The sequence below is a fragment of the Mus caroli genome, unplaced genomic scaffold (genome assembly GCF_978045245.1).
Source record: "Mus caroli unplaced genomic scaffold, Mus_caroli_1 scaffold_3, whole genome shotgun sequence".
Lineage (NCBI taxonomy): Eukaryota > Metazoa > Chordata > Mammalia > Rodentia > Muridae > Mus > Mus caroli.
Genome location: NW_028227258.1, coordinates 60019820 through 60036244, shown reverse-complemented (window position 1 = coordinate 60036244; position 16425 = coordinate 60019820). Strand labels below are relative to the sequence as shown.

Genomic DNA, 16425 nt, shown 5'->3' with positions numbered 1-16425 from the left:
TTCGAAATTCAAAAACTAATAAAAACAGGATTGATAAGACAAATATATAAAGTCATGTACATATAATAGATGATATATCTAATGAGCAATAATTTAAAAATTTAAGATTAACTTTCAAAACAATGACACCTATCACAGTTAAAATATCTCAGACCATGCCTTTCCAGGATCATTTTCTAGGCTTAAATTTTAGCAAGATAAAATAAAATTTTGCAGCTTTTCAAATTTAAAGCTTCATTAAAAGTCTTATAAATCATGTATAAATTTAGATTATTTATTAGACTTTAATTCAATTTATTAGTTAACATATCCCCTCACCAAATGTTTATTGAGGAACTACAGTGAGCAAAGTCTGCATCATACACTAACTTCCATATCAGAGCATTTTTTAAAACAATGGTGGCAAACCAGACACTGACAGAGGATATAATAAGATATAATAAGATCTTAGGTTTGATTTTTTTAAATCACAAAACTACAATGCTGAAAACAGATGGCTATATTAAGAGAATTCTGTTATATTAAAATTATTAAGGACATACTCATTTACAATTGGTCAGAAAGTCAGTAATTTTTGTTGTTGTTTTGAGACAGGATTTGTCTGTGTAGCCCTGGCTATCCTAGAACTGACTCTGTAGACCAGGCTGGCCTCAAACTTACAGAGGCCCACCTGCTTCTGTGGAATACTGGGGTTAAAGGTGTATGCTATCACTGTCCAGCTATCAGTAATTTATTAAATAAATAAGTTTTTTTTTATTTTGTAATTTTTTTCCTAGAAATTTTCATAGAATTAACTCTACATTTTAAGCTGTCATACATATTTACTAAACAATGTAATGCCGTGATGAAGACAGGCTCTGCAGCCCAACAGCTCAGTTTCCGACTCTCACCAGCTCTCACCTTCACCAAGCTACCTGACCACTGACACTGCATCTTCAGGTCTCCATGTGTACAGTGGTGACAGTGACCCAGTGACATCATTCATGTAAATAGGCTCCTGTGATGCCTGGCACGAGGAAAGCACTACACAAGTGGCTACTGTTACAATTCGGTTTTGGTTTTTTTGTTTGTTTGGTTGGTTGGTTTGGTTTTTCGAGACAGGGTTTCTCTGTGTAGCCTTAACTGTTCTGGAATGCACACTGTAGACCAGGCTGGCCTCAAACTCAGAAATCTGCCTGCCTCCCAAATGCTGGGACTAAAGGAGTGCGCCACCACTGCCCAGCCAACCTACCATTACAATTCTTTATTCAAAGACTCAATGTGTAGGCTTAAGCCATCACTTGAAAGAAGTGTTTACAGATAAGGGTGAAGTCAGAAGCTCTACTGTCTCTACAGAAATTAATCAAATGTAATTAAAATGAAGTGTTATACATTTCTAAATATACCCATTTACAAATAAGACTTAATGTAAGGATTTTCTGTTAAAATACCATCAAATTCAACAGTGAATGAACACAATATATAGTACATGTACTTCCTAGATGCCTATAATAAAACGGTTACATCTGTCTAGTCACTATCTAGTACCCAGTACATATATTCACTATAAGAAAAGACTCAAAACAATAGTTACCTCAACAGCATCGTCATACATCCTTCTTGCCTCATGGTCTGTTTTATCTGACATCAGCCACGCTTTCAGTAAGTATTCATAAAAACTATCTCCCAGACCACCAACTGATGTGTGATCTGCAGCAAAAGAGAAAAGAGGATAGGAGTGAGGGAAAAAGAAGATAAAGACAATTAAAATAATATTTTTATATAATATATAAATATTATACTTAAATAATATATATATTTATAACTATATAATAAGACCATTTAACAGATCATTTAGTCATAGTGGCATGCCTACTTTTAACATATTCCAAACTTAGTCAAATAGGAGTACAACAAAATATGTGTCTAACCTTCTAGAAAACCTTTTTTCCTCTATATGTGGGATTTTAGATTTATGAGTCTTTTTCTTAAATTTCATAGTTTGTACTGTTATCCATACAGACTTTTGCAGATGTAAAATAATTATTTTTTGCTGGGCAGTGGTGGTGCATGCCTTCATTGCCAGCACTCAAAGGAGGCAGAGGCAGGTAGACCTCTTGAATTTAAGACCAGCCTGGTTTACAGAGCAAGTTCCAGGACAGCCAGAGCTACATAGAGAAACCCTGTCCAAAAAAAAAAAAAAAAACAAACAAACAAACAAAAACAAACACACACACACAAACAACAAAAAAAATCTTTTATATAATAATGGCTTTAAATACAAGCCATTATTAAATGACAGTTATATTTGATAATAAACAAACAAACAAAAAACCCCACCCAGTCCTAAACATCTCTATACAACAATGTCTAATGGTAAAGTCCTGTTCCAAAATCAAAGACCATTTTGTAATATGTTTTTCTAATATAACTAGTTGTTAAATCCTGTCCTTAATTACTATTCATATTCAATACATTAGTACACATTGTTTTTTCATGGGTATACTATTAAATGTCACCTACACTTTTAAGGTAAAAGACACTCTGTCATCCCTCACTTTCCACAAGTCTTGCTGTACACTGCAGGATTTTATTATCAAATTCCCATTGTCTATGTAGGAAAAGAAAAGCCCCTCACTATGTGTAGACCCTCCAACCAGTCAGACAGTACACTAGCACAGGCAGGTGAGGATGGTATTTAGCGGTTTATGAGGAAAACCTGCACTTGTGCTCAGAAAATGGCATGGTTTTATCTTTTTATCTCACAGAATATATCTGTGGATTATTAGCAGTATAAAATTCTAAGGATAGCAGAAGAGAATATAGAGAATACATCTGGGTTTCTTAGGCAGATACTCTTAAATCCAAAATTAAAGAATCATAAAAGAAAAGTTTCAGCTTCCTATGACACAAACTAAATTTAAGAGAAAAAAAAATGAAAAAAGAGATTGAATAGGAGAAGGTAATTGCAGCATACATAACAGGAAAAGGGGATAATGTCCTAAGCAAAGGCCTCTGACCAAATATTAAGGCTAATGAAAGGACACAAAAAATTAACAACAAAAGAAACAAAACTCAGTCATTACCTAAGAAAACATACTCAAGTCCAGTAATCTGAGACAAGCCAAATTATACTGAGAAATGCAAGATTCGACTACTAACAGGTTCCCAAGAATATGTTTAGAGTTTTATACACTTATTTATCTGTGTATATAAACGGGCATATGCACCACAGCATGTGTATATGGGGGTTATTCCCTCTCTGCATCAAGTGGGTCCTAAAAATCAAATTCAATCCTCAGACTTCATGGCAAGTACTCTTAGCTGCTGAGTCCTTTGGACAGTCCAACAAGTGAGTGACACACAGAGAGAAATAAAGAGAAGATGTTATTCCATCCATCCATCCATCCATCCATCCATCCATCCATCCATCCGTCCATCCGTGGTGCTAGGGATTGAACCTAGGGCCTTGTACATGCTGAGTAAGTACTCTACTACTGGGCTATGTCCTCGTCCCTCCTCAGGTATTTTTAAAGGCTTACTATTACTATCCAGTGCTGATAATATAGTTCATATTTGTTGAGAATGGAAGTAGATAGCAAAATTTAATATATGCACCTAGTTCTGGAATGCACCTGTAACAATACCTGAAAAACCAAAATACTGGTGTAAGAAAAAATCCACTATAGAACTGTTTCCATTTGTAAAAAGTTAAACACAGCCTGAAATATCTAGGGAAGTCAATAAATAAATAGAGTATAAATATAGTACAGCGCAATACATGCTAATGAAAAGGAATCAAATATGTCTGTAATCTTACACTGAAGGGCATCTGTTTCTACCTAGTTAAGTGTGGCAAGGGAGCAGGCTCAGAACAATATGTATAGTTTGACATTGCTAGAATTATATACTGAAGAACGTTAGGGTACAAAGTCTTTGAACAGAATTGCCACAGTGATTATCTCTGGGAGAAAAGGCCTTACGTTTTAACTTCATATTTAAATATACTACCTGAGAACATGTAATTTCATGTAACTCAAAATCAAGCTCTATTGTAGAAAGCAACAAATGGGTCAAAGGGCTTGAGCAATGCATTGAATGTTCATATAATTAGCATATACCTTAAACACCATTTTATTTCACTATTTTTCTGAAATCATAAGAAAATATGTAGATGAATTTTTAACACAATATATTCATACAGTCATACAGCTTTAAATACAGAACATTGCCAGCATCCTAAAGGACTTCACATGACCTTCAGTCAAACTCAGTGCCGAAAGATGGCCACTTCTGTGACCGTTCTCACCACGTTTTCTATGTGCTTGAATATACAATGCCCATCAGCTTTAACTGACATCTGTTAACTTAATGCCGCTAAGAACCGTTCTCCTGTTTTCCACCTACTATGTAAAGGAAGGTTCCTCTGCTCGAGTCTCTTGAAATTAAACTGAGCATCACAGAAGATGGGGCTCTGATATGACAGCTCACTCAGTTTCAGAGTGAATGTATCTATAGCTACATTTCTAGTACAAAATAGAGAATGTTTACATTTGAGAATAGATGGCCACTAAAAAAAAAAAAAAAAGATGGCCAAATGATGAAGGGCTTATAGGGTAAATTATACTTTTTGCTTAAAAAAAAAAAAAACCTTCACATTAACATTTTATAGTTCCTTATAAAACACTACAGAAATGAAGGAGTAGAAGAGTCACAATGTGCGTGTGGGACTGTTAGTACAGGAACAGCAGTGTCACATCTGAAGAGGAACTATTTTACAACAGATAAATCAAAACGATGGCACAATGTTGCTATCAATTTTATAATCTCAACTTTTCGGCTATGTGAAAATGTGATTCACACAGAACTGTTTCCCCTTCCCTCTGCCTCATCTTTTCTTACCCTCCACCAAGGACTTAAGGACCATGAGGGTTGGTTGCTGCGTTCCTACTTCACTACTTTCTTACATAGCTGTTGTGTTGCTGTCTAGCTTCCCAAAATGACATGCACCAGCACCCATCTCCTCTTATCCCCGCAGGCTTTCCATCCACTTCTAGGCTTTCCATTAATCACTTCTAGGCTTACTCCACAGCTGTTGCTGTGACATCTTCCTTCTTGCTCTCCATAGTTACACCTACAGTATCTTCAATCCTACATCTTAGTCTACACAGAATTAACTGAGTAACATTCTTAAATAAATTCCTAAGGTATGTCAAATAAAAGATCTTGTTTTTTAGAATGTTTTTACTATAATGAGGCTTCATTTTATAATATATGGGTATTAAGTTCAAAGGCAGAAATAGTCTTCCCTCAGAGTTTCTAAAACATACTGTCCCAACACTATCCAAATCCTCTCTTACTAATAAGAGACCTGATGCTATTTTGCAGGTTCAATATATTCCCACTTCCTCACATTCAGCTTCCCTTGCTGAGGCTTAGACTCTTCATTTTAACATTAGCTACAGAAAGCACTACCACCACTCCATATTTGTTGTGCTAGGCACCATTCAAACTACGGATTGTTATGTTTCTATTCTGTGATAAGTATTTTCTTTTATTCTTGGTGATTATCATTATTCTTCGCAGTACTCTCTTGACTAATAAGGTTCACATTAGTCAGATTCTAGAGAAATGATAAATTTTAAGCCAAAGAGTTTTAGAATTATTTGCTACTTAGCAGTAGACGACTAATATGTTGTCTTTGGGGGCTAAAAGTCACATAAGAAATTACTTTTGGGCTCCAATCCAATTGCGCGCGGGTCCTGAGACTGCATTAGTTAGGGAAGCAGAAACCGGCCTGAGTAGGGCCACAGGCCTCATCCGGCCGGATCAGCGCCGGGGTAGCTAGAGCGCAGGGTTGCCTGACACCCGCCAGCTACCCACGACCCCCGCCACAAGATTTTGGGACTGCTGGTGAGTGGAACACAGCTTCTGCTCCAGTCCAATCACGCGGGACCTGAGACTGCTTTGGTTGGGGAGGCAGAAATCCGACCTACGTAGGGCCACAAGCCTCTTCCGGTCAGAAAAGCACCAGGGTAGCTAGGGCGCAGGGTCGGCTGACACTCGCCAGCTACCCACAACACCCGCCACAGGATCTTAAGACTTCTGGAGAGTGGAACACAGCTTCTGCTCCAATCCAATTGCACGCGGGACCAGAGACTGCATTAGTTAGAGAAGCAGAAAACCGGCCTGAGTAGGACCACAGGCCTCTTCCGGCTGGACCAGCACCGGGGTACCGCGAGCTACCCACGACCCCCACCACAGGATTTTGAGACTGCTGGTGAGTGGAACACAGCTTCTGCTCCAATCTTTAAACAGTGACAACGACAACAACTAACTCCAGAGATTACCAGATGGCGAAAGGTAAACGTAATAATCTTACTAACATCCTGGGCATATATCCAGAAGATGTCCCAACCGGTAAAAAGGACACATGCTCCACTATGTTCATAGCAGCCCTATTTATAATAGCCAGAAGCTGGAAAGAACCCAGATGTCCCTCAACAGAGGAATGGATACAGAAATTATGGTACATTTACACAATGGAGTACTACTCAGCTATTAAAAAGAATGAATTTATGAAATTCCTAGCCAAATGGATGGACCTGGAGGGCATCATCTTGAGTGAAATAACACAATCACAAAAGAACTCACACAATATGTATTCACTGATAAGTGGATATTAGCCCAAAACTTAGGATACCCAAGATATAAGATACAATTTGCTAAACGCATGAAACTCAAGAAGAATGAAGACCAAAGTGTGGACACTGTGCCCCTTCTTAGAATTGGGAACAAAACACCCAGGGAAGGAGTTACAGAGACAAAGTTCGTAGCTGTGATGAAAGGATGGACCATTTAGAGACTGCTGTATCCAGGGATCCATCCCATAAGCAGCTTCTAAACGCTGACACCATTGCATACACTAGCAAGATTTTGCTGAAAGGACCCAAATATAGCTGTCTCTTGTGAGACGATGCCGGGGCCTAGCAAACACAGGAGTGGATGTTCACAGTCAGCTATTGGATGTATCACAGGGCTCCCAATGGAGAAGCTAAAGAAAGTACCCAAGGAGCTAAAGGGATCTGCAACCCTATTGTTGGAACAACATGACGTACTAACCAGAACCCCGGAGCTCTTGTCTCTAGCTGCATATGTATCGAAAGATGGCCTAGTCGGCCATCAATGGAAAGAGAGGCCCATTGGACTTGCAAACTTTATATGCCCCAATATAGGGGAATGCCAGGGCCAAAAGAATGGGAATGGGTGGGTAGGGAAGTGGGGGGCGCTATGGGGGACTTTTGGGATAGCATTGGAAATGTAATTGAGGAAAATATGTAATAAAAATATTAAAAATCAAAAAAAAAAATCTTACTAACAGAAACCAAGACCACTCACCATCATCAGAACCCAGCACGCCCACTTCGCCCAGTCCAGGGCACCCCAACACACCGGAAAAGCTAGACACGGATCTAAAAGCATATCTCCTGATGATGATAGAGGACTTCAAGAAGGACTTTAATAACACACTTAAAGAAATACAAAGGAACACTGGTAAACAGGTAGAAGACAATAAAGAGGAAGCACAAAAATCCCTTAAAGAATTGCAGGAGAACACTGCTAAAGAGTTACAAATCCTTAAAGAAAAACAGGATAACCTAATCAAACAGGTAGAAGTCCTTAATGAAAAACAGGAAAACACATCCGAACAGATGATGGAAATGAACAAAACCATACTAGACCTAAAAAGGGAAGTAGACACAATAAAGAAAACCCAAAATGAGGCAACACTGGAGATAGAAACCCTAGGAAAGAAATCTGGAACCATAGATACGAGCATCAGCAACAGATACCCAGCCAAACTCTCAATTAACATAGATGGAGAAACCAAAGTATTCCACGACAAAACCAAATTCACACATTATCTCTCCACGAATCCAGCCCTTCAAAGGATAATAACAGAAAAAAACCAATACAAGGACAGGAACCACGCCCTAGAAACAACAAGAAGGTAATCCCTCAACAAACCTAAAAGAAGACAGCCACAAGAACAGAATGCCAACTTTAACAACAAAAATAACAGGAAACAACAATTACTTTTCCTTAATATCTCTTAATATCAATGGACTCAACTCCCCGATAAAAAGACATAGACTAACAAACTGGCTACACAAACAAGACCCAACATTTTGCTGCTTACAGGAAACTCATCTCAGAGAAAAAGATAGACACTACCTCAGAATGAAAGGCTGGAAAACAATTTTCCAAGCAAATGGTATGAAGAAACAAGCTGGAGTAGCCATTCTAATATCTGATAAGATTGACTTCCAACCCAAAGTCATTAAAAAAGACAGGGAGGGACACTTCATACTCATCAAAGGTAAAATCCTCCAAGAGCAACTATCAATCCTGAATATCTATGCTCCAAATACAAAGGCAGCCACATTCATTAAAGAAACTTTAGTAAATCTCAAAGCACACATTGTACCTCATACAATAATAGTGGGAGACTTCAACAAACCACTTTCACCAATGGACAGATCATGGAAACAGAAACTAAACAGGGACACAGAGAAACTAAGAGAAATTATGAATCAAATGGATCTGGCAGATATCTACAGAACATTCTATCCTAAAACAAAAGGATATACCTTCTTCTCAGCACCTCATGGCACCTTCTCCAAAATTGACCACATAATTGGTCACAAAACAGGTCTCAACAGATACAAAAATATTGAAATTGTCCCATGCATCCTATCAGATCACCATGGACTAAAGCTGATCTTCAATAACAAAATAAATAATAGAAAGCCAACCTTCACGTGGAAACTGAACAACACTCTTCTCAATGATACCTTGGTCAAGGAAGGAATAAAGAAAGAAATTAAGGACTTTTTAGAGTTCAATGAAAATGAAGCCACAACATACCCAAACTTATGGGACGCAATGAAAGCATTTCTAAGAGGAAAACTCATAGCTATGAGTGCCTCCAAAAGGAAACTAGAGAGAGCACACATTAGCAGCTTGACAACACACCTAAAAGCACTAGAACAAAAGGAAGCAAATTCACCCAAGAGGAGTAGACGGCAGGAAATAATCAAACTCAGGGGTGAAATCAACCAAGTGGAAACAAGAAAAACTATTCAAAGAATCAACCAATCAAGGAGCTGGTTCTTTGAGAAAATCAACAAGATAGATAAACCCTTAGCCAGACTCACTAGAGGGCACAGGGAAAGCATCCTAATTAACAAAATCGGAAATGAAAAAGGAGACATAACAACAGATCCTGAAGACATCCAAAACACCATCAGATCCTTCTACCAAAGGCTATACTCAACAAAACTGGAGAACCTGGATGAAATGGAGAAGTTCCTAGACAGATACCAGGTACCAAAGTTGAATCAAGATCAGGTTAATGATCTAAACAGCCCTATATCCCCCAAAGAAATAGAAGCAGTCATTAATAGTCTCCCAACTAAAAAAAGCCCAGGACCAGATGGGTTTAGTGCAGAGTTCTATCAGACCTTCAAAGAAGATCTAATCCCAGTTCTTCACAAACTATTCCACAAAATAGAAACAGAAGGTACTCTACCCAACTCATTCTATGAAGCCACAATTACTCTGATACCTAAACCACAAAAAGACCCAACAAAGATAGAAAACTTCAGACCAATATCCCTTATGAATATTGATGCAAAAATCCTCAATAAAGTTCTTGCTAACCGAATCCAAGAACACATCAAAACAATCATCCATCCTGACCAAGTAGGTTTCATCCCAGGGATGCAGGGATGGTTCAATATACGGAAATCCATCAACGTAATCCAGTATATAAACAAACTCAAAGACAAAAACCACATGGTCATCTCGTTAGATGGGGAAAAAGCATTTGACAAGATCCAACACCCATTCATGATAAAAGTCTTGGAAAGATCAGGAATTCAAGGCCCATACCTAAACATGATAAAAGCAATCTACAGCAAACCAGTAGCCAACATCAAAGTAAATGGTGAGAAGCTTGAAGCAATCCCTCTAAAATCAGGGACTAGACAAGGCTGTCCACTTTCTCCATACCTATTCAACATTGTACTTGAAGTCCTAGCCAGAGCAATTCGACAACAAAAGGAGATCAAAGGGATACAAATTGGAAAAGATGAAGTCAAAATATCACTTTTTGCAGATGATATGATAGTATATATAAGTGACCCTAAAAATTCCACCAGAGAACTCCTAAGCCTGATAAACAGCTTCGGTGAAGTAGCTGGATATAAAATTAACTCAAACAAATCAATGGCCTTTCTCTACACAAAGAATAAACAGGCTGAGAAAGAAATTAGGGAAACAACACCCTTCTCAATAGTCACAAATAATATAAAATATCTTGGCGTGACTCTAACTAAGGAAGTGAAAGATCTGTATAATAAAAACTTCAAGTCTCTGAAGAAAGAAATTATAGAAGATCTCAGAAGATGGAAAGATCTCCCATGCTCATGGATTGGCAGGATCAACATTGGAAAAATGGCTATCTTGCCAAAAGCAATCTACAGATTCAATGCAATCCCCATCAAAATTCCAAATCAATTCTTCAACGAATTAGAAAGTGCAATCTGCAAATTCATCTGGAATAACAAAAAACCTAGGATAGCAAAAACTCTTCTCAAGGATAAAAGAACCTCTGGTGGAATCACCATGCCGGACCTAAAGCTCTACTACAGAGCAATTGTGACAAAAACTGCGTGGTACTGGTATAGTGACAGACAAATAGACCAATGGAATAGAATTGAAGACCCAGAAATGAACCCACACACCTACGGTCACTTGATCTTCGACAAGGGAGCTAAAAACATCCAGTGGAAGAAAGACAGCATTTTCAACAAATGGTGCTGGCACAACTGGTTGTTAACATGTAGAACAATGTGAATCGATCCATTCCTATCTCCTTGTACTAAGGTCAAGTCTAAGTGGATCAAGGAACTTCACATAAAACCAGAGACACTGAAACTTATAGAGGAGAAAGTGGGGAAAAGCCTTGAAGATATGGGCACAGGGGAAAAATTCCTGAATAGAACAGTAATGGCTTGTGCTGTAAGATCGAGAATTGACAAGTGGGACCTCATGAAACTACAAAGCTTCTGCAAGGCTAAAGACACCATCAATAAGACAAAAAAACCACCAACAGATTGGGAAAGGATCTTCACCTATCCTAAATCAGATAAGGGACTAATATCCAATATATATAAAGAACTCAAGAAGGTGGACTCCAGAAAGTCAAATAACCCCATTAAAAAATGGGGCTCAGAACTGAACAAAGAATTCTCACCTGAGGAATACCGAATGGCAGAGAAACACCTGAAAAAATGTTCAACATCCTTAATCATCAGGGAAATGCAAATCAAAACAACCCTGAGATTCCACCTCACACCAGTCAGAATGGCTAAGATCAAAAATTCAGGTGACAGCAGATGCTGGCGAGGATGTGGAGAAAGAGGAACACTCCTCCATCGTTGGTGGGATTGCAAGCTTGTACAACCACTCTGGAAATCAGTCTGGCGGTTCCTCAGAAAATTGGACATAGTACTACCGGAGGATCCAGCAATACCTCTCCTGGGCATATATCCAGAAGATGTCCCAACCGGTAAAAAGGACACATGCTCCACTATGTTCATAGCAGCCCTATTTATAATAGCCAGAAGCTGGAAAGAACCCAGATGTCCCTCAACAGAGGAATGGATACAGAAATTATGGTACATTTACACAATGGAGTACTACTCAGCTATTAAAAAGAATGAATTTATGAAATTCCTAGCCAAATGGATGGATCTGGAGGGCATCATCTTGAGTGAAATAACACAATCACAAAAGAACTCACACAATATGTATTCACTGATAAGTGGATATTAGCCCAAAACTTAGGATACCCAAGATATAAGATACAATTTGCTAAACGCATGAAACTCAAGAAGAATGAAGACCAAAGTGTGGACACTGTGCACCTTCTTGGAATTGGGAACAAAACACCCAGGGAAGGAGTTACAGAGACAAAGTTCGTAGCTGTGATGAAAGGATGGACCATTTAGAGACTGCCGTATCCAGGGATCCATCCCATAATCAGCTTCTAAACGCTGACACCATTGCATACACTAGCAAGATTTTGCTGAAAGGACCCAAATATAGCTGTCTCTTGTGAGACGATGCCGGGGCCTAGCAAACACAGGAGTGGATGTTCACAGTCAGCCATTGGATGTATCACAGGGCTCCCAATGGAGAAGCGAGAGAAAGTACCCAAGGAGCTAACGGGATCTGCAACCCTATTGTTGGAACAACATGATGTACTAACCAGAACCCCCGAGCTCTTGTCTCTAGCTGCATATGTATCGAAAGATGGCCTAGTCGGCCATCAATGGAAAGAGAGGCCCATTGGACTTGCAAACTTTATATGCCCCAATATAGAGGAATGCCAGGGCCAAAAGAATGGGAATGGGTGGGTAGGGAAGTGGGGGGCGCTATGGGGGACTTTTGGGATAGCATTGGAAATGTAATTGAGTAAAATATGTAATAAAAATATTAAAAATCAAAAAAAAAAAAAAAAGAAATTACTTTTGGTGTCATGGTGGTATAGGACACTGAAAAAGTAGAGAAAGCCAGGACTTTACTGCTATAAAAATGTAACTGGAAAGTTCAAATTTTCATATTAAATTAAAGGAAATGGAAAATAAAATTCAAGAACTGAAAGAACATGTTATCTGGAACACAGGTCAAAGGATCAATATAATGGATGGTGTCCTTTCCTCAATTAGAAAAAGAGGTAAAACCAAATGAATCTAGATGTACTTGGGATGCAATCAGGGTTCAAACTTTTTACTAGGCAAGTGTTTTCTATCACGGAGCCACACTCCCAGTTTCATCTGTACTTTCAAATTCATTTTGAGCGTTGGTCATTGGGGTGTAGCAGAAGAAACGGAAAGATATGGTGACTACAACAGAGTTACTAGAACGTGATAGGAAGTGGAGTGCCAACTGAAGGAAGAAGGTAACCAGAGGCATTGTGTTGTGTTGCGTCGTGTTCTGTTTGCAGGTGTACCATGCCTGTATTCCCCTTTCTTGGCTTCCTGTCTGCCAAGATAAGAACAGCTCTGTCCCTCCACTATTTCCCCATTATAATTAACTCAAACTTCCAAAGCTGTGAGCCACAATAAAGAATTCTCTCCTTTAACCTGTTTTCAGATACTTTAGTCACTGTGACACAAAAGCATTACAGTAAGCACCCACTGTAAAACTATAAAAGTACTAGAGGACATGCTCTTAGAACTTAAAGGAGGGAGGGAGGGAGGGGGGAAGGAGGAAGAGAGAGAATGAGAATATAGATCAATCTACAAGAATAGAATGGCATATATAAACAGCAATAGTACACAAAGAAATTAAGAATTTGAAACAATTCCACAGTGAGGCTAGGACACAAGCAGTGAAAAGTATGTCACATTGTTTTTATAGCTTTCTGAAGAGGACTACAACAATGGTTAATCCTAGGTGTTAGAAAAATACAAAGGATGAAGACAGTAGTTAAAATCTAAAGTCAACCATTGAATGGTACTTATATACATGTGTGGATTTCAATCAGTGAAGGAAAACAAAAGGACAACACGGAGTGGTATTTTAAGAATACACAATAAATAGGAAGACAGGAAGCTATTAGGAACTGCTGGAGTGGGGGTGGGGTGACCAAAACAGAGCAACTGCAATTTAGGTTCACTCTGCAATCTAAAACAACAAAACGATGGGACAAAATAAAACAATGTTTGTTCCAGACAGTCAGCATCAGACAAGGGGGGATGTTAATTCCTTAAAGATGGAAATAAAGTAAGTCCTGCTTGCCACAAGCTGTTCCCTCAAGAAAGTTTGCAGGCAGAGACCCTAGACCAGTAAACTAGACCATGTCCTGTAGGTCCCTTGAACTGAAGAAATGAAGCTGGGAGTGAAGTGACAAGTGAGTACATGAAAGAGGAGTACAGTCTCTTTGAATGGCTCAGGTCCCCAACTCTACAGAAATGACATTCACACAGACATGAACAGAAAAGCTGAGATAAGGTGACCTAAGCACTAGAATGGACAAACCTCAGCACCACCAGAAGCTCAGCATGTTTGTTATATACAGCTGAACATGTTTGTATATATACACCATTCTTATATGAATATGGAAGAGAGGTTAGGTACAGCCTTGAGGCTGTAAACATCTGGGGGAGCAAAGAGAACATTTCTGGTATACACTGTCAACATCTACACATGGACAGAGGAAGGCTTTGCCACTCTATGGGGCTGAGGCATTGGGGTGCTTGCTTGACATGCCCATGCCCAAGCCAACAACACACATTCATTCAGAACCTCACCCATTCTGTACTGAGGGGAAATCTGCAGAAGAGAAGAGCACTAGAGATCTACAAGGATTTCTCCTTGAGTATTCAGGATAGCAAGCATTAACTATACCGCTATGCGGCAGTACACCAAGTGTCTGTGCAAGACCGCTGTTTGGGATAAAGTCTTATTCCTGGAACTGGGAACCCTTCTGTGCTGTTACCTTTGTGCTTGAGTACAAGTCTAAGGCAAGCCTCACTGGCATGTATGGTTTCCCAATCACGACTGCTTTCTTTAAAAAGGATTTATTTTCATTTGTATGTAGGAATTTATGAAGGAAAGAAAAGGGGTGGATCCCCTTGAGCTTGAGTTACAAGATGTGGTAAGCTTGCCTGCTGTATACATTGGGAACTGAACTCAGGTCCTTTACAGAACTTCAAGTGCTCTTAATCACTGAGGCATCTTTCCAGCTTTGATGATTTCTATCTTGCATTGGACAAAATGCCAACTGAGCCTCTCTGAGAAGACCAAAATGAACTGGTAAGATTAAATAAGCTTTTGAAAAGGCTCTGTTTTTGTGACTACCAAAAAGAGCTATTTTCTGTTTTCCTATGCTTTCTATTCTGAGGTAAGAAAATGGAATCCAGGAATATGGTCACGAGAAACCATGAAAGAACTGGAGGAAACACTGTCTGGTGAAAATGAAGACTATTAAGAAAGTTCCTGTTATTACCAGTTAGAGCAGAAATACTCACAATTCACAGGGTATACAGTAAATACTCAAGAATTATCTTGCCTTCGAAGAAGAAATAATGAGCCCAGGTCTGAACAATGCACCAGAGTCAATTAACAAATCACAAAAGTGGGACAGGAAAAAAGTTCAATTGTTTCCAGCCAACTTAACTACATCCCTGAACAGACCTCAAGATGCCCAGAAACACAAAAAATATCTAACCTGCAACACTGGAAAATTCATATGTGCTGTGCAGTCAAATATTAACAGACACTCAGACAGTCAGGACAACAACCAAGTGAGGAGGATAGGAATGGACGTGGATCGTTTTAATTACACAGAAAGGGCTATGAGGTTAATGACTACCACTGTTACATATGTCTAAAAAGTGAAGACAAAGACGACATAAAGGATCCACATTGAACTTCTTAACATGAAAACCACAATATCAGTTTAAAAAACTGCTAGATAAAACTAACAGATGACAAGGTACTGCACAGGGAGAGTAACTGACCTGGAAGATTTATAGAAATAGTTATTTAAATACACAGACAGACAGACAGACAGACACACACACTATGGTAAATGCCTATGACACTAGCTGAAGAAGGCCAAAAGGATGTTTAGTTCAAGGCCCATTCAAGCTGCATGTGAGAGCCTTTCTCAATAAAGTAAAACAAAGAAAAACAAACCCCCCCAAAGGCTTAGCAGTTTAGCTCAGTACTCTATAGAGGGTCTACGAGGCACATGGCCTTGGGTATAGTCCCCAACAACAAAATATTTTTTTGCAAAACGCAAAGCAATAAAAATAAAATAAAAACACAAAAATCAATCAAATGGAATCTCAGAAGGCAAAGCAGCATAATAAATATTATCTCAAGAAATAATGGCCCAAACTTTTTCGTTTCATAGTATTGTAAAGTGAAGAGAAAGTGGAAGTGTGTCATAATTGATGGGATGCTGCTAGAGTAGGATCTGGGAGAACTAGTCTGCAACTGACTAGATAAGACGGTTCCTACAGTAAGAACCTCAGCAAGAAACTAAATAGCAACAACAAAGTCAGCCAAAGCAAAAAAGGGAATTTTTTTTTTAATTAAAAGGAATGACATAAACAAATTCTGAGAGTCAGAAAAATATCCAAAATCAAGAACCTGACCAAAGCTTTCTCCGTCCAAGAACTTGAAACTGTAGTTAATTTTTTCAAAAGAAAAGCCCAGACTGTGTGGTTGGTTATGCTATTAAGTTTTATTACATTCTTAAAAGAGGGGCAATACAATTCTACACAAACTCTTATCAAAATCCTTGGGAAAAAATGCTTCATAACTAAATCCATGAGGTCATCATTACAATGGTACAAGAATAAG

The 16425-nt window shown here is 38.7% G+C and overlaps 1 protein-coding gene across 1 annotated transcript in view; it reads right to left on the bottom strand.

Moving 5' to 3' along the window:
* Window positions 1-16425, bottom strand: part of Man1a2 (mannosidase alpha class 1A member 2) — a 129393-nt gene that overhangs the window by 27428 nt on the left and 85540 nt on the right. The window contains exon 9 of the mRNA XM_021157562.3: window positions 1574-1689. Coding sequence (XP_021013221.1) covers window positions 1574-1689 — 116 coding nt within the window. The remainder of the gene's footprint in view (window positions 1-1573; window positions 1690-16425) is intronic.